This window comes from Myotis myotis, unplaced genomic scaffold (assembly GCF_014108235.1).
Source record: "Myotis myotis isolate mMyoMyo1 unplaced genomic scaffold, mMyoMyo1.p scaffold_m19_p_2, whole genome shotgun sequence".
Lineage (NCBI taxonomy): Eukaryota > Metazoa > Chordata > Mammalia > Chiroptera > Vespertilionidae > Myotis > Myotis myotis.
The window spans coordinates 184,030,441-184,053,130 of record NW_023416324.1 but is presented as its reverse complement, the minus strand read 5'-3'; the positions used below and the strand labels follow the sequence as shown (position 1 = coordinate 184,053,130).

Sequence of the window (22,690 nt, the reverse complement as noted above, 5' to 3'; positions counted from 1 at the left end):
CTTCTGCATTGAGCGTCTGCCCCCTGGTGGTCAGTGTTTGTCATAGTGACCAGTCATTCCCAGTCATTCTGCTGTTAGGGTCAATTTGCATATTACCTTTTTATTATATAAACTAGGGGCCTGGTGCACGAAATTTGTGCACGGGTAGGGTCTCTAGGCCTGGCCAGGGATCAGGGCCAATCTGAGGGGTTCCAGCAGGGCAATCGGGGCCCCTGCTCACACCTGCCTTGGCCTGGAGCCACCCCTTCAGCTGTTCCACCATCCTGTCACGGTCCCACTCTCGTCGGGGCCCATCAGGGCCGGCAGCGCCTCCACTGCCCCTTGCTACCAGCACCATGTCACTGGCACCCGCCATATTCCATGCCGCTCCCTGGTGGTCAGCGCACGTCTAACTCCCGGTTGGTTGGACTCCTGCCCGTGGGGACAATTTGCATATTAGACTTTTATTATATAGGATAGAGGCCTGGTGCACGGGTGGGGGCCGACTGGTTTTCCCTGAAGAGTGTCCTGGATCAGGGTGGGGGTCCTGCTGGGGTGCCTGGCCAGCCTGGGTGAAGGGCTGATGGCTGTTTGCAGGCTGCCCAAACCCCCTTCAGGGTGGGGGTCCCCACTGGGGTGCCTGGCCAGCCTGGGTGAGGGGCTGATCGCTGTTTCAGACTGACCAAGCCCCCTGGTGACTGAAGCTCCCAGCCTTTCCTTTTTTTTTTTTTAATTTGCTCCAGCTCTGTGGCCATGGCGACTGGAAGCAGGTATCTGGGGTTTATTTACCTTCTATAATTGAAACTTTGTTGCCTTGAGAGGAGGCAGCAGCTGCCAGGAAGCTTGGCTTCTTCCATCGCAGGGGCAAGCAAGCCTCCTGCTCGCTCCAGCTCGGTGGCCACGGCCTGCTGAAAGCAGGTATCTAGGGTTTATTTACCTTCTATAATTGAAACTTTGTTGCTTTTGAGTGGAGCTCAGAGCCGGTGGCAGGCTGGCTTTCTCCATCACTGGAGCAAGCAAGCCTCCTGCTCGCTCCAGCTCCATGGCTGCCGGCCGCCATCTAGGTTGGGTTAATTTGCATATAGCCACTCTGATTGGCTGATGGGCATGGCTTAAGGAGTAGCAAAAGTATGGTCAATTTGCATGTTTGTCTATTATTAGGTAAGATATTATGTATATACATATATATATACATATATACGTATATATGTATACATACATATATATATGTATATGTATGTATACATATATACGTATATATATATATATACACACACTAGAGGCCTGGTGAGCAAAAATTTGTGCACTAGGGTGGAAGGGGGGGTCCCTCAGCCCGGCCTGTGCCCTCTTGCAGTCTGGGACCCCTCGGGAGATAACGACCTGCTGGCTTAGGCCTGCTCCCGGGTTGCATAGGGCAGGCCCAATCCCTAGGTGCAGCCCCTGGTCGGGCTCAGAGCAGGACTGATTGGGGATTTGGGGCACTGCTCCCTGTCATGCACAGAGCAGGGCGGATCAGGAGGTTGCGAGGCCACCCTCAGTCACACTCAGGGTAGGGCCAATTGGGGGTTGGGGCACCTCTCCCTGTCACACTCAAGGCAGGGTCGATGGGGAGGTTGTGGCACCACCCCCGTCACTCACAGAGCAGGGCCAATCAGGGGGGTTGGGACTCTGTACCCTGTCATGCACAGAGCAGGGCGGATGAGGGGGTTGGGACGCCGCCACTCTCACACTCAGGGCAGGGCCGGTGGGGAGGTTATGGCTCTACCCCATCACACACAGAGCAGGGCTTGTGGGGGGGAGGGGTTGGGGCACCGCACCCTGTCACACACAGAGCCACAGGGCGATCAGGGGGTTGGGGAGCTCCCCCCTATCAGGCACAGAGCAGGGCTGATCAGGGGGTTGGGGCGCCTTCCCCTGTCACGAACAGAGCAGGGCGGATAGGGAGGTTGTGGCCCCGCCCCCTGTCACACACAGAGCCGCAGGGCGATCAGGGGGTTTGGGCGCTGCCCCCTGTCACGCTGATCACGGTGCCGGGAGGCCTCACGACTCTGCTGATCCTGGTGCTAGGAGGCATATTACCCTTTTACTATATAGGATAGAGGCCTGGTGCATGGGTGGGGCTGGCTGGTTTGCCCTGAAGGGTGTCCTGGATCAGGATGGGGGTCCCCACTGGGGTGCCTGGCCAGCTTCAGTGAGGGGATGATGGCTGTTTGCAGCTGGTCACGCCCCCTTCAGGGTGGGGGTCCCCACTGGGGTGCCTGGCCAGTCTGGGTGAGGGGCTGAGGGCTGTTTTCAGGCCGACTGAAGCTCCCAACTGCTCCTTTTTTTCTTTTTTCTTTTTTCTTTTCTTTTTTTTAAAATATATTTTATTGATTTTTTACAGAGAGGGAGAGAGATAGAGAGTTAGAAACATCAATGAGAGAGAAACATAGATCAGCTGCCTCCTGCACATCTCCTACTGGGGATGTGCCCACAACCCAGGTACATGCCCTTGACCGGAATCGAACCTTGGACCTTTCAGGCTCTATCCACTGCCAAACCGGTTTTGGCTCTTTTTTCTTTTTTATTCTGGGCCAGCTTTAGCTCTGGCTCCAGCTCTAAGGCCTCTGCTGCTGAAAGCAGGTATCTGGTTTGTTTGGGTTCTAGAATCGAAACAATGTATAACTCCAGCTCTGAGATCCTGGCTGGCTGAAAGCAGGTTTCTGGGGTTTTGTTTAGCTTCTATATTTGTTACAGTGTTTCTTAAAGTGCAAGCTCAGAGGCTGGCAAGGCAGGTGGGGAACGTTGGAGTCCTCTGTCACTGAAGCAAGCAAGCCTCATGTTTGCTTCCAGCTGCCTGGCTGCCAGCCACCATCTTGGCTGGCAGTTAATTTGCATATCACCCTGATTAGCCAATGGGAAGCGTAGCGGTCATACACTAATTACCATGTTTCTCTTTTATTAGATAGGATGTATGTATATATATATTTCCAAGTAGCTAGAATGTCCTTTTAAAGGTGAGAAGAAAATGAGTTAAGAACATGTAAAAGGTGCCTAATGCTTAGATAGGTCTAACCAGCATTCACAACACACTGTGAGATCTGAGCTGGCAACAGATGATGTGTTCATTTTCCTGACAAGTAACAAGGTGAGGCAGGTATCTCTCAAGAAAAGCCAGGGCACAGACAGATCACCTCTGCAACATACAGCTGACTGGCTCTACTAGGCTGACCATGAGTGGATGAGGTGAAATCACGTCACATGGTGATGGTTCTTGCTAGCAAAACTTTCCCTGCTTGCAAGGTCCTGATGATGACAACGATGATGAGTGTGGGTCTCTAATTAGAATGGAGAGGATGATAAGGGTGTGTGTGTGTGTGTGTGTGTGTGTGTATCTGGAGGAGGTTGTGACAGAGGGTGAATTGGAGAATAGGACCCAAAATTTGTAGTGGAGCCAGTGAGAGTGCTATAAACTGAACGTTTGTGTCCACCCAAAATTCCCATGTTGAAGCCTTATCCCCCAGTGTGATGGTATTTGGAGAGGGGGCCTTTGGGAGGTAATGAGATGAAGTCATGGGTTGGGGGCCCTCATGTTGGGATTATTGCTATTATAGGAAGATATATCAGATAGTTTGCTCTCTGCCATGTGAGGATAGCAAAAAGTAGCCAACTGCCAACTAGGAGGGTGGCCTTCATCAGAATTTGACCATGCTGGCATCCTGACCTTGGATTTCTAGCCTCTGGAACTGTGAGAAAATAAATTTCTGCTGAAAATAAATTTCTGCTGTTTAAGCCACCCAGTCTGTGGTATTTTGTTATGACAGCCAGAGATGACTGAGACAGAGATGGATTTCTTATTAATAGAAACAGAGGGGAGATAATTGGGTGTAACACAGTCGTGGGAGCCAGGAAAAATCAGTAAAAATGTGCTTTTGTATTTGTAATCCTTAGAATTACAAATCGTGGAAATACATTAGAGATTTTATAGCTTTTCTAAAATGCTGAATAGATGTTAAGCTGTTTGTCATGACCCCCTTGGCTCCCCTTGCAAGAACATTGAATCAATTATAAAATACAAAATTCACAAAAAGAAAATTCTTTAAAATTTCCAGGGTACAGGCCTTTTGAAAAATACAGTAGTCCCTCCTTATCCTCAGGAAAATTCTTTCCAAGACCCCTCAATGGATGTCTAAAACCCCATGTATAGCATTGAACCCTATGTAAACTGTTTTTCCATATATATATATATATATATATATATATATATATATATATACCTATGATAAGGTTTAATTTATGAATTAGGTATAGTAGAGATTAATAACAATTATTACCAATAAAATAGAGCAATTATAACAACATCCTATATAATAAAAGGTCAATATGCAAATTGTCCCCTCGGGCGGGCTGTTGACCTGGAGTTCAACCACTGGTTATGATGAGCACTGACCACCAGGGGGCAGCTCGGAACATGGCAGGCATCAGCTCCACGGTACTGGCAGCGGGTGGCAGTGGAGGTACTGCTAACCCCGATGGGCCCCAATGAGAGCAGGACCACAGTGGGATGGTGGAGCAGGTCAGTGGGCAGCCCCAGGCTAAGGATGGGTGTGAGCAGGAGCCTGATCACCCACTGATTTCCCTGCAGATGGCGACTAGCTGCGGCTCTGACACTTCCATTACAGAGAAAGGGCAAATAGCAATATTAAAATATTTCTTCTAATTATTTTCCTTTCAGTGTGCACAAATCCATGCACTAGGCCGCTAGTATGGTAATAAAAATTATGTGAATGTGATCTTTCTCTCTTAAAATATCTTATAGTATTGTACTCATCCATTTTGTAATGGCATGAGATGATACAATGCCTATGTGATGAGAGTGAGGTACTCAGAACAATGTGCAATTTAAAACTTATGAATTGTTTATTTCCGGAATGTTCCATTTAATATTTTTCGATCATGGTTGATCAGAGCTAAACCGTGGCTAGAGTGGGAGGACTATATTAAAAAAGAGGGATCTGCCTTTACAGGCTATTAATGAGAAGTTCCTTTTATACCTTATATTTTGTAAATTACCACAGCGTAATTTAGAGCTTGTTTTGTTAAAGCTGAAGGTAGAAAGGGCATACTTTTCTTGGAGCAGAGAAAGGAATTAGATATACAAAGGTATACAAAAAAGCAATTGGCAATATTGAGTAAAGCTGAGTTTATTACTGTGAGGTGGTGGTGCCAGCTGAATTCTGGGTAGGTAACAAGATCGTTATATGCAATAGCTCAATATGTGAAATAGGGAAAATATTGTTTTTGCTAAAATTTTGTTATTGAGTTGAAATGAGAAATTCACTGCAAACTTGAAGTAGATATCAGGAAGACACAAGAAAGGGCTCTTTAAAGAGACACTACCTACTAAATGTTTGAAATTGCAAAGCATAGCATTGTAAAATATTTTTAAAGATAAAAGGAATAAAATCATTAGCTAAACTTAGGTTTGTTTTGCAAATAAGATTTACTGTGAACGTTTCTAAAATCCCTCAATACTTGCACTATTTGCAGCATAAGCTTTCCATAATTCTAGAATTATTTAATATTGTACATTGGAAAAATATAAAAAAACTCATATACCTACATTCAATTGGGTGCTTCTAATAAAATCCAGTATTGGCAAGATTCGCTTCCCCATTGTCTCCATCTGTCTCACTGTGTCTTCTCTGGTAAGCAGACCGAAGGGAGTTTTATATTCTAAAAATTGTAACAGTAAACTTTTATGCTATTTTTTCCCCCAGACTTCCATTACAAAATGCTTTCTTTAGCAAGCTATAAACAGATATCTCAATGCTAATAGATATGAAATCTTTAGTATAGAAACCAGTCCTATCCCTACACCATATGCATAACAATGAAAGATCTATGTGGAGAGAGGCAGAGAAGACATTGCCCTTTAGAGACTATCATTTAGTCATTTTGTTGTGGTCCTGATTGAGAGATCTTAGAGACAGCCTATAACAATTCACCTCTCTCTGCTGAGTATGCTTTGCCTGAATTGTGAAAAAATGTTGTCATAAATGTGTCTGATTCTTGTCTTGTTCCTCCCAGGTATTATTCAAGTGTGCAGATCCCATTGACTTTGAATGTAGCTCAGGGTTGAGATAAATCTCAGAGGATACAGTGCCAAACAAAACACAAATCCTTAATTATGTGGGTAGAGCTGAAAGAATAAATTCAACCTGGTCATGAATTCATCTCACAAGTTTGAGAACTCGACTCCCTGTGAATATTTTCTTGATATTTTTGAAAGTTTCAACTAGAATTACTGAACACCATTTAACTATAATACTCTTCAAGAGATCTAAGCTCTTGGTTAATTACCTAAGAAAAGAGTGGAACAAATATTAATATAATAGCAGGTAATTAAAGTGATGTAAAGTTGTCATTGGCTGTATTTTTCATTTCATAAAACAATTCTGTTGTATAATTGTCTTCTACATTTGTTAATTTTTTTAACTTTTTTAAAAAATTTCTTTATTAAGTTATTACGTATGTGTCCTCATCCCCACATTACCTCCATCCCCCCCCCCCCCCAACACACACTCATACCCTCACCCCCCTGTTGTCTGTGTCCATTGGTTAAGCCTATATGCTTGCATTTAAGTCCTTTGGTTGATCTCTTGCCCTTACCCCCATCCTCCCCTACCTTTCCTCTAAGGTTTGAAGGTCTGATCGATGCTTCTCTTTCTCTGGATCTGTTTTTGTTCATCAGTTTATGTTGTTCATTATATTCCATAAATGAGTGAGATCATGTGGTATTTTTCCTTCATTGACTGGCTTATTTCGCTTAGCATAATGCTCTCCAGTTCCATCCATGCTGTTGCAAATGGCAAGAACTTCCTTCTTTTTTACTGCAGCATAGTATTCCATTGTGTAGATGAACCAGTTTTTTAATCCACTCATCTACTGATGGGCACTTAGGCTGTTTCCAAATCTTAGCTAGGGTAAATTGTGCTGCTATGAACATAGGGGTGCATATATCCTTTCCAATTGGTGTTTCTAGTTTCTTGGGATATATTCCTAGAAGTGGGATCACTGGGTCAAATGGGAGTTCCATTTTTAGTTTTTTGAGGAAACTCCATACTGTTCTCCACAGTCACTGCACCAGTCTGCATTCCCACCAGCAGTGCACGAGGGTTCCTTTTTCTCCACATCCTTGCCAGCACTTGTCGTTTGTTGATTTGTTGATGATAGCCATTCTGACAGGTGTGAGATGGTACTGCATCGGCGTTTTGATTTGCATCTCTCAGATGATTAGTGACTTTGAGCATGTTTTCATATGTCTCTTGGCCTTTCTTCTATCTTCTTTTGAAAAGTATCTATTTAGGTCCGTTGCCCATTTTTTAATTGGGTTGTTTATCTTCCTTTTGTTAAGTTGTATGAATTCCCTGTAAATGTTGGAGATTAAATCCTTATCGGTTATAACATTGGCAAATATGTTCTCCCATGTAGTGGGCTTTCTTGTTGTTTTGTTGATGGTTTCCTTTGCTGTGCAAAAGCTTTTTATTTTGATGTAGTCCCATTTGTTTATTTTCTCTTTAGTTTTCATTGCCCTAGGAGCAGTATTAGTGAAGAAATTGCTTTGGCATATGTCTGAGATTTTGCTGCTTGTGGATTCCTCTAATATTTTTATGGTTTCCCTTCTTATATTTAAGTCCTTTATCTATTTTGAGTTTATTTTTGTGTATGGTGTAAGTTGGTGGTCTAGTTTCATTTTTTTTGCATGTATCTGTTCAATTTTCCCAACACAGTTTATTAAAGAGGCTGTCATGACTCCATGGTATGTTCATGCCTCCTTTATCGAATATTAATTGAGCATAGTGGTTTGGGTCAATTTCTGGATTCTCTATTCTATTCCATTGATCTATATGTTTGTTCTTGTGCCAGTACCAGGCTGTTTTGAGAACAGTGGTTTTGTAATACAGCTTGATATTTGGTATTGAGATCCCACCTACTTTGTTCTTCTTTCTCAGGATTGCTGCAGCTATTCGGGGTCTTTTTTTTATTCCAGATGAATTTTTGGAGAGTTCGTTCTAGGTCTGTGAGGTATCCTGTTGGTATTTTAATGGGGAGTGCATTGAATCTATAGATTGCTTTGGGTAGTATGGACATCTTGATGATGTTGATTCTACCAATCCATGAACACGGTATGTTCTTCCATCTGTTTGTCTTCCTCTATCTCCTTTACATTTGTTAATTGATGATGATAAAATGTGTCTTCGTTGAGTGCCCTATGATAGTGTGGTTGGGTGAGATGGTTGAGTGAGGAAGGTAGGCACTCTAGGATTATTCATCCTTGTTGGAATCTTTCCTGGAACCAGAATTCCAGGTATTGTTAACTAACCCACAGAGAAGATTGGCAGTAGTTAATTTTAACCCAACACACATTTTGGGGTCCCAGGCCCTACTGTATGCTAGGCCTTGTGATGAATAAGACTTAAATAATGTACAATTCCTGCCTTATAATACTATTGAAAGATAGTAAGTCCAGGTGATTTACCTGTAAATGTTGGCAGCTTCCTACTTGATACCTTTTCCAAAAATTTCCCATCTTCTTTGTTTTTGAACCCAAGAGTCAAGAGGTATTGTTGGAGAGAAAAAGATGACCAGTCAACTGTCTGAGGCAACATGTGGAGTCCTTGAAGATCTAAAATGCAACAGAAAGAGAACTTTGTTATATTATTATTGTTTTCAGAGCATTTTTTCCCTAGATTCCAGGAGGTATACTTGGACAAAATAAGTACAAACATTAAAGACACAATGTAAAAGCATGCATCAAAAGGTCAAATAGCTGATATATCAAAATTATATTTCATTATTTATATTTTTTCTGAAAACATAAACATACACAAGGCATACGAATGTTCCTCTTTCCCCACATTCAAATTGGTAGAAATTTTAGGACCAACTTGCAGCCTCAATATTTTCCTCTGTGACTCTTTTCAAGGGAATTTCGTTTTTCTGTTCATAGCTTGAGATGAAAGGAAGTAATGTTATATAAAAGGAAAAAGAGAAATTACCAAGTGAGAATTAAAATATAAAGCTAATTAATTTAGTTACCATCTGCCTAGTTGTAGAAGGAAATTTGAAAATGATAAATGTACTGACTTTTGTAATGAGACTTGGAAATAATTCAAGTGTCATGAAAATGGTTCTAAAACAGACTCAGTTCTTAATGACCATAAAAGCTAATATTTACTGAGTACTTATTCTACCTTCCCTTGTTTGAAGGATTCTGTGTGCATTGTGTTTTGAAATCCTCTTGAAAACTTTACAAAATTGGTGACGTTATCCCCAATAGGAAGTTGAGGTACGCAAGAAGTGACTTGCCTAAGAGCACAGTCTGTATGTGGACAAAGCAGGATTCACACCAGGCAGTCTGACTCCAGAGACCATAGGCCTAACCGCTGCACTCTGGTCACGGCTTGCTTGGCTCTAGATTACTCTTGGGACAGGGACAAATGTTAGCCATAGAGTCTTGGAACACAGATTCACTTAATTCATTTCCATTCTGAGTAATAAGGCTTTGGTTTATTGCAAAAAATGTCTTAAATAAAGGATGATGAGCAGAGAGGTTAATGAGTCCTCCCTACTTACCACTGCCAGAAAGGGGGAAATTCCTAATGTCCTGCGATTAAAATTTAGTTAAAGGTCAATTTTTAATGTTGAATAAGAATGCAAAGGGTAATGGTTCAAATAGAGTCTTCACTATTTATCTGCAATATATATATATTTTTAAAAAATGGACAGAGTAAATAAACCATGAGTTTTTACTTACCCTCTCCACCCACCCTTCTTTAGCTATAGAACCTTTTGTTAAAACTAAAATTTACTGAGAAGCCCAATATTTAAAGCTAATAAAATTAGAGCAGTTCCCTGGTTATGGTTTGCTCTTTCATCTGGTTTTGCTCCCTAACTTAGAAGGCCCAGGACTCCTGGTTATGCTGTTGATGGTGTCTCGGGTTGTCCTATGGAGAGGTCTTTTGCTTTCTGGGTAACTCTGAATGTCCACAGGGTCCTTGAGTGGGTGTGGATAGGCTTTATGGCTGTTCTGAACCCCCCCCCAGAGTGCATCTAGCTTGTTGAAATCTTTGGATCCTAAGATCCTGAAGCCTCCTGAGGGTTCCAGAAAGGATTCATCTCAGACACGACACCTGCAAGACTTTTAGGCCTGTACTGAGGTGATCTTGGAGGTCCCAGAGTCCTGAAGTTCAGAATAGATTAGGGTGTATTGTGCATGGACTGGTGTTTTTAATGGTTTGCAGGAAGCAACTCAAGATTTGGCATTTTCTGGTGTAGCTCTATTGTCAGAAACATCCAGATGTTTGAGGGCTCTGTTATATAAATAACATAAAGCCTTTGAGAGTTGACATCTTCTTATTCATAAATATTTGGTGGCTAAAGAGAAGACCAATGCTAATAGTGGCAGTGAATAAATAATGAGCAAAACAAATGTGAGCATTATATCTAATTTATTATAAATTATGCTTGCAGAAATAGAAGTACTAGTGTTTTTTGTTTATGTTGACCCTCCATGTTTCATCTTATGAGTGTTTAATACATTATTAAAATTAATTTCTAGTAGAAGTTTTAAAATGTGAGAGGTCCCTACATACATTCTGTTAAATTTAGAAAATACATTTTTAAAACTATCATTCTTATTCCATTTGTATGCAGAGTAAATTGCAGTTGTGTGAACATTTAGCCTAGCAGGTGGTCTATGACCCAAAATGATGAAACACTTACCAGATGTTGAATCTCATGTAACATTAATTTGAGTGCTAATTGTTCTCAATTTTATGTTCATAAACCTCTACCTACGTCCAAAAAGCCCTGTGCCTCTGATGGCTATGAAAGTTAACCAGATTATGTTGTCCTTTGATAGGAAAAGTTGAATTGATTAAAAACATCTTCTTTGCTCCTGTCATGTAAGAAGGAAACTTTGGACAAAAAAATCCTTTAATACATTCCTTTACAATTGATCACAATTGGAGATGAAATTTAGATGACTATGACCAAATTTATTATTAAAAGAGTCAATTTGTAGGTGTGATGCAGTTCCAAATTTTTACCATGAGGGAAACTAATGCTTTAAAAAAGAATATAAAGATAGATTATGTAGATTAAATTTCTTACAGAAACATAATATTTAATTTTTTCTTCTAAATAAAACATGTCTAACTCTCTGCAAAAGAAGTTAATGAAAGTTTGCCCTTCATTAAAATATTTTATTGTACCACAGGCAGCTGAAACTGACCAATTAGCAGGTCCCCAAGTCATGCATGCTCTTTGACCTTCTGTACTGTTGTGTTCCTCCTCCTCAAAGTCACCTTCTTAAAGTTCAGTGATAGTCTGTTCTCTCTTTCTCTTTGTCTCTCTGCCTCCTGTCTCTGTCTCCATCTCCTTGTCTCTCTCTGTCTCTTTTTATGTGACTGTGTCTCCCCTTCTTTCCTGCACATACATACATACTGATTCCTCTTTCTCCCTTTCTGCTCTTGCTTTCTCGTTCAGGACTCTGCCAAGCTGTCTCTGGCTCACGAATATGTTCTTCAAACATACACTCGGGGGGGGGGGGGGGAGGGGAATTTCTCTGGACTGTGGCTTTAGCTAGTACTTCTAACCAAATGATTGGGAATCAAAGCTATAGTGTCATTTGAAAGTTATCACCAAATTCCAATACAGCATTTCCAAATGCCAACAGAGAAAATGTATTCCTTAAAAGTGATTTTTAAAATCACCACAACACCCCTTGTCCCTACTTTTTACCAATATGCTACAAGGATAACCAGTGTTCACCCCAATTATTCTGGCTTAAAATTTTGAAGCCACCGTTGACATTTCTTTCCTCTATTTCCTAACATTTAGAGAGACTAAAAAACTAATTAAATTTTACCATTGCCATACATGTCCTATTAACCCCTTTCGTTGCATTATCATTGCCCATCCTGGTCAAATTTCTGATCACATAACATCTGGATTACAACCAGCCTCATTGCCTTGCCACCTGTATCATTTCCTGCCAATATATCTCCACACAAACCCCAATGAGTAGCTCTGGATTACTGCCTTTGTCATCGTCACATTCATCCTTGGGAACTCCAGTGACTTCTTTCCTGGTATTCAAGGCTCTCAACTGTGTGCATCTCACCATCTAGTTCTAGTCCCAGTTCCCATGTTTTTTCCAGTATCAACCTTATCAGCTGCTGTGCTGATTCACTAGGTTGTACCAGCCTTTGCTTATTCTGCTTCAGAGTTCTTTTTTGTGCTTTTCTACCCAGAAATACCTACATTTTCTCCCCATTTTGACTGTATTCAAATTGACCATTGTCCTTTTAGATGCACATAATTGAAATCTCATCTTGCCTATGAAGAGTTTCCTGAATATTTCATTATGCCTTTTAAACTCTTAAAGAACATCTATACTGTCTATACTTTAGACTCTATAGTTTAGAGTGGCTCTCCTAATGTTTTATGGGGCTATATCTTATCTCCCCAACAAGTTTTCATCTTCTTGAGGATCACATCTCCAAATTATGTTCATGCCCCAAGAACTTGGTGTTTAATCAGTACTTGAATTGAATTTAAAAATAAACTTTTCCAAAACCTGAAGTTTTAATAATCCAAATTAAAATATAACTTTAAATAATCAAAATAAATGAAATGTTCAGAGCTTCTGAGATATGGTTTATTTATGCTACTAAAGTTAGAAATAAATATCTCACAGTCTTTGTTCTTCGTTTTACCAAAATCTTAAGTAATTTCTGTTTAACTTAAAAAGGGTGAGTGAGGTAAAATAGTCTGTAACAGATAACTCAATGAAGTAGATGTTCAAATAAACAGAGTAACTTTGCCTGGATGGAAAAATTATTTTCGGATATAGATTGTATCCTTGCTGCAGCTTGTTCTCTGGCAAATATAGACTCTTAGCCACAAAAGAAAACTGCATTAATAGAGACTGTCTGGTCAGTAACACCAGAAAAGCATCTGCAAAAACATGAGATGTTGATTGTAGATCAGCAGACGCATCTATATATTTGAAGGATAACATTATTCGTTACGAAGTTAAAAATCCATAAAGTAAAATTTGGGCTCTGTAGAAGTAAAGTACAAAACATAGATGCCATCATTTTTATTGGTATTTTCTGTTGGACACCTCATCATAACCATATCCAGCAGATTGTAAATGAACTTTATAAAGCAATTAAAAAAGTCATAGAGATTTTAGAACTCTTTTAGAAACAAGCAAATTTGTTTAGTGTTTTAGCATCACCGTTCTCTAAGTTTCATTTCCTTTTCATTTTTTGGTGTCTATGTCACTTATCTGCCCTTTGTCCATAACAAAATGTTCTGACATTTTGAGTTAAAGCAAAATTTCATTTTTAAAGGTCCCAATTTCTCAGTGTAAGTTGGGGCCATGTCAGTTTTATATGACTTCTTTTTACTGATCAGTTTCAGAGTTTAACTTCTGCAGTGCCTTTAGAATGCCAACACTTTGTCATTACTTTTTTCCCAGTCATCTCCGAGTTTTATCTTATGCTCCTTTTTATGCCAGTACTTCCATCTTGGAAGTTACCCACCAATTCACACCAGCAAGAAAAGAGCAAAAGGCAGCAACTTTGCAACCCAGTTATTATTATTGTCCCCCCGCCAAATAATAAAATTTTCTAATTTCAAAAACATTGATAGCATATTTTGATGTTTGCATTTGATGTATGAGAAAGCTATATAGATAATAGGATACATCAGTGAACAAAACAGATAAAAATTCCTATGTTTCAGGAACTTATATGCTAGTACTGCCTGAAAAACTTAAGCAAGTCAGGAATTGTGAAAAGACAGAGACTGACTAAATAAATAAGTAAATAAATAAAAGTTCAGTTATGAACTTAAGAGAATACCAAATAAAAAGGCACAAAATTTTGAAAGTAAAAGGATGTGAAAATAAATACCAGAAATCAGAATAAAACTAGTGTTTTTATATTAATATCAAACAAATATATTATAATACAGAAGACATTAAGACCAAAGAGCATAATTATGTAATGATAATATACAATTCATAAGGAAAGTTTAACAATATTAAAAGTGTATGTACTTTAAGCCAAAACTTAAAAAGTAAAAATTGGCAAAATTAGTAGAATAAATTGACAAATCCACTACCATCATTGATTATTTCAACATTTTCTATATATTAATTAATCAAGCAGATAAAAAATTAATAGCACATCCATCAAGCTTGGTCTAATGGATAAAAAATGCATTTGATAATGAGAAAAGTATATTCTTCTCAAGCATCAGTGTAGTATTAGTGAAAGTTAACCATATACTAGGCAATAGGCCAAGCCTTAAAAAATTTAGGAATTATTATAGTTTAGATTATGTTTTAAAATATGATAAAATGAGGTTAAAATCAGTAACAAAGATAAGTAAACATTTCCTAAAATTTAAGCATTAAGAATGACATATGTAAATAAGACCATGGCTCAGAGAAAATTTCTTTTTGGAGGTTAGAAAATATATATTTATTGTTGAAAGTTTTACATATGTCTCCTTAGAAAATATTTTAAGATAAAATATAGTAAAACTGTTGTTTTTCCAAATTTGTGGGATGCAACCAAAATCATTCTTTTTTTTTTAAATTTTGTTTTATTGCTTAAAGTATTATAAAGAGTATTATCTTTACTAAAAATAATGTGCTTGGAATCCAATGAAGGAAACCAGATGATAACAGAATAAGTATCTAAAATGTGAAATAATGGAAAAAATAAATATAAGAACAGAATGGAAGGAAATAAGAAAAAACAAACAAACAAATATACAATAGAGAGGATCAACAGTGCGAAAACATCTAGCAAGGTAGTGAATTCCTTTACCTGATAAATAATATTTTAAAAGACCTACAGTAAATATTATATTAAATGGTAAAACTTTAAAAATCTTTTTGCTTTAGAATCTGGAACAACATGTGGATGCTTGCTATCACTTCCTCTATTTAACATTGTGTTGTGGTCCTAGCCAGAATAACAGAACAAGAAAAAAGAATGAATGAGTATATGTACTTGAGTAGGGATATATTCTTAAATGAGACAAAGGCATGTCATTAAAATTTTAAAAAATAACATTAAAATTTAAACTTTAGTTCATCAAAAGAAAACATAGAAAAGACATGCCTTTGATTGGAATAAGATATAAAATTCTCAAAAAAATCAATAATAAAACTATTCAGAAACAAAATGACCAAAGGATATGAACATGTCACTTACAGAAATATATAAAAAGTAAAAATGCCATTTTTATAAATTTGCAAAATTTTGAGAACAATTTTGTATACCATTTAAGGAAATATAACGATGGGTCAATGAGTGACACAACATATTCAACTTGATTAATAGTCAGGGAAATAGTTGCTTTTTAAAAATGTGTGACACCATTTCCCATTCATGGATTGGCAAAATTAAAAAAATCTGACATACTAGACTGATGATATATATCAATAGGCACTCTTGTACTTGTATTTGGATGGTGAAACAAAAAACCACTTTAATAAGCAATTTGGCAATGTATAACAAGTTAAAGATGCTTATGCTTTATGATTCAGAAATTAATTCTATTCCTTAGTGTTTGCTTCAGAGAATTTATTGAACATGTGTACAAGAAGACCATACAAAAATGTTCATACCACTTTTGTTTGTAATAACAAAATATTGGAAACAACTTAAATGACTAGTAATATTAGATTTCATATATAAATTTTAAGTAGATCACACAAACACTCGAGATAAATGAAGTAGAGTATACTGTATAAACATGGACTAATCTTACAAGTTTAATATTGAATAAAAGAAACATGCAGAAATATGCCAATGGTAAAAATAGCATTTATATGATTCTTAGAAAAACTGGAGGACAATTCTACATATATTTTAAGAATATATACAGGGTGAGGCAAAAGTAGGTTTGCAGTTACACATATGGAAAGTGATACAATCTATAATAATAAAAGGGTAATATGCTAATTAGACCAGACATCATTCTGGATGTCCTTCATGACAAAGCCGGGGCCGGAGGGAAGCCAGCCAGGCCCCGGGTGCCTGCGGGCAGCCCGGGGGAAGCCAGACTGGGTCCCAGATGACTGTGGGTGGCCAGAGGGAAGCCAGCCTGGGTCCTGGTGCCTGCTGGTGGCCGGATGAGGGAAGCCTGGGTCCTGGTGCTGGAGGGAAGCTGGTGCTGGCAGCCAGGGGAAGGAAGGCCTACTCTTGCACAAATTTACATGCATCTGACCTCTAGTCTATATCTTATCTAATAAAAGAGAAACATGGTAATTAGCCGTAACTTCGCTACCCTTCCCATTGGCTAATCAGCGAGATATGCAAATTAACTGCCAACCAAGATGGCGGCCGACAGCCAGGCAGCTGAAGCGAACATGGAGGCTTGCTTGCTCCACTGACAGAGGAAGCCAGGTTCCCCGCCTGCCTGCTGGGCTCTGAGCTGCTCTCTAAGAAACATTGTTACAAATATAGAAGCTACACAAAACCCCAGAAACCTGCTTTCAGTCAGCCGGGATCTCAGAGCTGGAGTCACAACAAAGTTTCAAATACAGAAGGTAAACAAAGTCCAGAAACCTGCTTTCAACAGCCGAGGTCTCAGAGCTGGAACCGAGCCTCAGAGCTAAAGACGGCTCTCAGCTCCAGTGACAGCCATAGAAGGTAAATAAAATCCCAGAATAAAAAAGAAAAAAGAAATAAAAGAGAGGTTGGGAGCTTCAGTCACCCACCAGCCTGAAAACGGCCCTCAGCCCCTCACCCAGACTGGCCAGGCACCCCAGTGGGGACCCCCACCCTGAAGGGGGTGTGACCAGCTGCAAACAGCCATCATCCCCTCATCCAGGCTGGCCAGGCACCTAAGCAAGACCCCCACCCTGATCCAGGACACCCCTCAGGGCAAACCACCCGGCCCCCACCGGTGCACCAGGCCTCTATCCTATATAGTAAAAGGGTAATATGCCTCCCAGCACCAGGATCAGCGGAGCCGCAAGGCCTCCTGAACCCGGGTTCAGAAGAGCCGTGAGGCCTCCTGGCACTGGAATCAGCTGAGCAGCAAGGCCTTACTGCCCCGGTGTCAAGCGGAGCCGCGAGGCCTCCCAGCACTGGGATCAGCGGAGCCGCAAGGCCTCCCGAACCCAGGATCAGCGGAGCCGTGAGGCCTCCCGGCACTGGGATCAGTGGAGCCGTGAGGCCTCCTGGCCCTTGGAGCAGTGTGACAGGGGGCAGCGCCCAAACCCCCTGATCGCCCTGCGGCTCTGTATGTGACAGAGGGTGGGGTCACAACCTCCCTATCCACCCTGCTCTGTTCGTGACAGGGGAAGGCGCCCCAACCCCCTGATGGGCCCTGCTCTGTGAGTGACAGGGGGCAGCACCCCAAGCCCCTGATTGGCCCTGCTCTGTGCCTGACAGGGGGTGGCGCCGCAACCTCCCCATCGACCCTGCCTTGAGTGTGACGGGGGCGGTGCCCCAACCCCCCAATCGGCCCTACCCTGAACGTGACTTAGGGTGGCATCGCAACTTCCTGATCTGCCCTGCTCTGTGCATGGTAGGGGGATCTCCCCAACCCCCTGATCGGCCCTGCTCTGAGCCCAACCAGGGGCTGCGGGGCAGGCACCTAGGGTTTAGGCCTGCCCTCTGCCACCCGGGAGCGGGCCTAAGCCAGCAGATCGTTGTCTCCCGAGGGGTCCCAGACTGTGAGAGGGCACAAGTGGGGCTGAGGGATACCCACCCCCCACCAGTGCACACATTTTTGTGCACTGGGCCTCTAGTATATATATAAAAGCCTAAGCAACCGTTCAACCATTTGACTGTTAGCTATGACATGCACTCAATCCACAGGCATGGAAACATGGAACAGACTGATGAATCTCAGAGGAAAGAGGGTTGGGGGGAGGGCGGGAAGAGATTAACCAATGATCTTATATGCATACTAGAGTCCTGGTGCATGGATTCATGAACTGGTGGGGTCCTTTTGCCTGGCCTGCGCGGATCAGATGGAATCTGTGCACTGGGCCTCTGACATCTCCTGTGGGGTCCCAGATTGTGAGAGAGTGCAGGCCAAGCCGAGGGACCTCACCAGTGCATGAATTCATGCATTGGGCCTCTAGTAATTAATAAATAATAATAATACAAGAATAAACTCTGTGTTTCATGTTCTCATAACTGTAAACCTACTTCTGTCCCAACCTGTATATCATATATAGTGAAAGTGTAACATGCAATTTGACTGAACGACGGAATGACCAGTCAGCGGGGGGCAGGGCCAGTGAGCAGGTGGCGCCAGGCCAGCCAAGGCATGTGCCAGCGGGCAGAGGGAGGGGATGGTGATAGGGTGGGGAGGCAGCGGCAACCAGCGGCTGTGCGATGAGGGCTGGTGCCATCCCCTGATTGCCCACCCAGTCACCTCCTGCAGAGAGAGGCCATTGGCAACCACAGGGGGGTGATTTGGGGTGGGGCCGGCAGCTTGCTGTCCCCAGATTGGCCCGCTGGGGTAGCCTCCTGCAGAAGGAGGTCAGACTGTGGCTTAGGCCCCTGGGGAGTGGGCCTAAGCTGGCCGTTGGACATCCCCTGAGGGCTCCTGGACTGTGAGAGGGCACAGGCTGGGCTGAGGAACCCTCCGAGTGTATGAATTTTCATGCACCAGGCCTCTAGTGTATATATATATATCCACATAATGTCATGTGTAAGAGTGATAAACATTGGAAATTGAAAAAAGTGTTCCACCTATAATAGCATCAAAAATAATACAATAATTAGAAATAAACGTTACTTAGCAAGTTAAAGACTATACACTGAAATTTACAAAACATTGCTGTAAGAAATTAGAGAATAGGCGGAAAGACATCTTGTGTTTATAAATTGGAAGACTTTGATATTCAGATATCAATAATACCTAAAGCAATCTAGAAATTCAATTCAATCTCTATCAAAATCCCAAGTTTTTTTGCAGAAATAGAAAAGTCCATTTTAAAATTCATAGGGAATCTTAATGAACCCAGAAGAGCCAAAACAATCTTGAAAAAGAACAAAATTGGAAGTCTCACACTTTCTGATTTCAAAACTGACTACAAAGCAACAGCAAGGAAAAGACGCACATATAGACCAAAGAAATAGAATAGAAATCCCCGAAATCAACCCTTACATATATGGTCAAATGATTTTTGACAAGATTGTCAAGATCATTCAATGAGAAAGGTCAGTCTTTGTAATAACTGATTCTGGGAAAACTGGATATCCACATATAAAACAATGGAGTTGGACACTTACCTTACACTATATACAAAAATTAATGCAAAGAGAACCAAGGACTGAATGTAAAAGCTAAAACTATTAAAAATTTAGAAGAATACACAGGTGAAAGGCTCCATGACATTGGACTCAGCAATGATTTTTAAACATGATACAAGAAGCACAGACAACAAAAGAAAAAAGTAGATATGTTGAAGGTCATAAAAATTTAAAACTTGTTCATCAAAGGACACTATTAACAGAGTGAGAAGGCAACCCATGAAATGGTAGAAAATATTTGCAAATAATATATCTCATAAAGGGTTACTATCCAGAATATATAAAGAACTCCTACAACTCAACAACAAAACATGGGAAAAGATTTGAATAGACATTTCTCCAAAGAAGATATGCAAATGGCGAATAAGCACATAAAAAGATGCTCAACATTACTAATCATTAAGAAATGCAAATCAAAACCACAGTGAGATACAACTTCTCACTCATCAGGATGGCGATTAAAAACAAAACAAAATAAAACAACAAGTGTAGGCAAAATATATATGCCATATGACTCAGCAACTCTACTTCCAGTCCTGTTATATATATATATATATATATATATATATATATATATATATATATATATATAGAGAGAGAGAGAGAGAGAGAGAGAGAGAGAGAGAGAGTCGACATAATAGCTTTTTTGGTAATAGTCACAAACAACTCAAGTGTTGATCATTAGCAGAATACTTATATTAATTTTGGACTATTCACATAATGGAATATTATATACCAATAAAAATGAACCAACTAAAGCCTTTTGCAGCATAGATAAATTTCATAAAATATTGAGCAAGAAGAGTTAAATAGAAAAGAATATCTACTTTATGATTTCTTATTTACAATGTTTCAAAGCAGGCAAATTAAAGTGCAGGGTTTAGAAATGCATAGTTAGGTGTTAACTCTATAAAGAAAAGTAGGAAGTTAGTATTCTAAGACTCAGGACAGTAGTTACTTTGGTGAAGAGTAGGGAGTGGTTTTCGGATTGGGAAGAGGCCAGTTGAGGATATGTGAAGACCTGGCAATGTTTTATTTTTTGATTTGATGCTCATCTAATCTAATAAAATAGAAACATGCAAAGTGACCATACCTTCGTTACACCCCCAAGCCACGCCCTCCAGCCAATTAGAGCATCTATATGCAAATTAACCCAACCAAGATGGCAGCCGGCAGCCATGGAGCTGGAGCAAGCAGGAGGCTTGGTTGACCGGGCAATGGAGTAAGCCAAGCTTCCTGCCTGCCCTGGTCGGCTGTGGCCTCCACTAAAGGCAACAAAGTTTCAATTATAGAAGATAAATAAATCCCAGATACCTGCTTCCAGAAAGCCTCCACTGGGAGCTTGGGTGGCTGGGGGCCATGGCCAGCCTGCAAACAGCCATTAGCCCCTCACCCAGGTTGGCCAGGCACCCCACCCTGAAGGGGCTGTGGCCAGTCTGCAAACAGCCATCAGCCCCTCACCTAGGCTGGCCACACCCTCATGGGGTGAGGGTCCCCGCTGGGGGGCTTGGCAGCCTGCAAACAGCCATCAGCCCCTCACCCAGACTGGCCAGGCACCCCAGTAGGACCCCCCACCCTGAAGGGGCTGTGGCCAGCCTGCAAATAGCCATCAGCCCCTCATGCAGGCTGGCCACACCCTCAAGGGTTGATGGTTCCTGCTGGGAGGGGCTTGACAAGCCTGCAAACAGCCCTCAGCCCCTCACCCAGGCTGGCCAGGCACCACAGCAGGGACCCCCCACCCTGAAGGGTCTGTGGCCAACCTGCAAACGGCCCTCAGCCCCTCACCCAGGCTGGCCAGGCATCCCAGCAGGACCCCTACTCTGATCCAGGACACCCTTCAGGGCAAACCAGCCAGCCCCCACCCATGCACCAGGCATATAATAAAAGGGTAATATGCAAATTAACCCTAACAGCAGAAGGACTGGGAATGACTGGTCACTATGACACACACTGACCACCAGGTGGCAGACTCTCAATGCAGAAGCTGCCTCCTGGTGGTCAGTGTGCTCCCACAGCGGGAGCTCTACTCAGCCACAAGCCAGGCTGATGGCTGCCAGCACAGCAGTGATGGCAGGAGCCTCTCCCGCCTCCTCAGCAGCGCTAAGGATGTCCGACTGCAGCTTAGCCCTGCTCCCCGCTGGCAAGTGGACATCCCCTGAGGGCTCCTGGGCTGCCAGAGGGATATGTGACTGCCAGCTTAGGCCCAATCCCTCAGGGCACGGGCCTAAGCCACCAGGTGGACATCCCCCGAGGGGTCCTGGACTGCGAGAGGGCACAGTCCGAGCTGAGGGGACCCTCCCCCCCCGCAAGTGCACAAATTTTAGTGCACCGGGCCTCTAGTTCTGTAATAAGTAGTTAAACTGTGTATTTGTTTTATGAATTTTTATATACTAGTATGTGTAATGTCTCACAATAAAAATATTTTTAAGAATAAATAAAAGAAAAAATACAAATGCTTTGATGAGGCTTTGTTTTAGGTGTGAAATGCAGTGATTTTTTGTGGACCCCAAGAAACACCACTAGAGTGTAAGTTAACTGTGAGTCAAGTATTAAAGCAGAAAAAAAAATAGGACTCAAATGCTGAATATGCAAAACTAAATTTAAAAAAGGATCACACTACAAAATGGAAATTTCTAATTTTGTGCCAAATCCACATGTGGAATTTAAAATTGAGAAAGTAGAGACATTGTTTTATATGATTGGGAGTGCAGTCTTTAGGGATTTTAATGCTCTGCTGCATGATTTATTAGATGGCAGTGCCTAATGATTGGCGATAATATTACTACAGAGTGGCTGATTAGACAGCATAAGTCCATATTTCAGAAAAAAATAAAGTTTTAATATATATATATACCTCCTACTCCCTGAATTAGCTCTGTCTGTTTTGAAATGGTTATGAAGTGTTGTTGTTTTTTCCAGACTGGAATAACTGGTAATGGATAATATGAACTTGAGAAACTAGTAAAGCGACCAAATCCAACATTTTAATATTTTAAAAATAGAGACTTTTGCTCCATATATGAGGATTTTGTTACTTTGGGAATGATTCTCTCTTTCTAACAAAAATTCTGTGGTGCAAATATGAGATGATTTATCATCTTTATAACCAATCTGACTGTAACCCTTTCATAATAATATTGGGGATGTAGTTTCTTGAATTCCATAACCACTTCTATTTGAGAGAAGAACTCACAAAGAGGAAAATAGTTTGATCTTAAAAACTCTGGATCATGATAAAATTATAATATTTTAAAAAGAAAGAATAAAATGAGAAAATTTAACTTCATGTTTTAGAGAGCATAAGAATGTATTATCCTTACTGGTAAATGATGACTGTACAAGCACAAGGTTATACATTT

At 41.1% G+C, this 22,690-nt stretch overlaps 1 protein-coding gene across 1 annotated transcript in view; it reads right to left on the bottom strand.

Annotated features, from left to right (window-relative positions):
* SPATA16 (spermatogenesis associated 16) overlaps positions 1 to 22,690 on the bottom strand; it is a 200,709-nt gene that overhangs the window by 35,836 nt on the left and 142,183 nt on the right. The window contains 2 exon segments of the mRNA XM_036352620.1: positions 5,582 to 5,694; positions 8,501 to 8,647. Coding sequence (XP_036208513.1) covers positions 5,582 to 5,694; positions 8,501 to 8,647 — 260 coding nt within the window.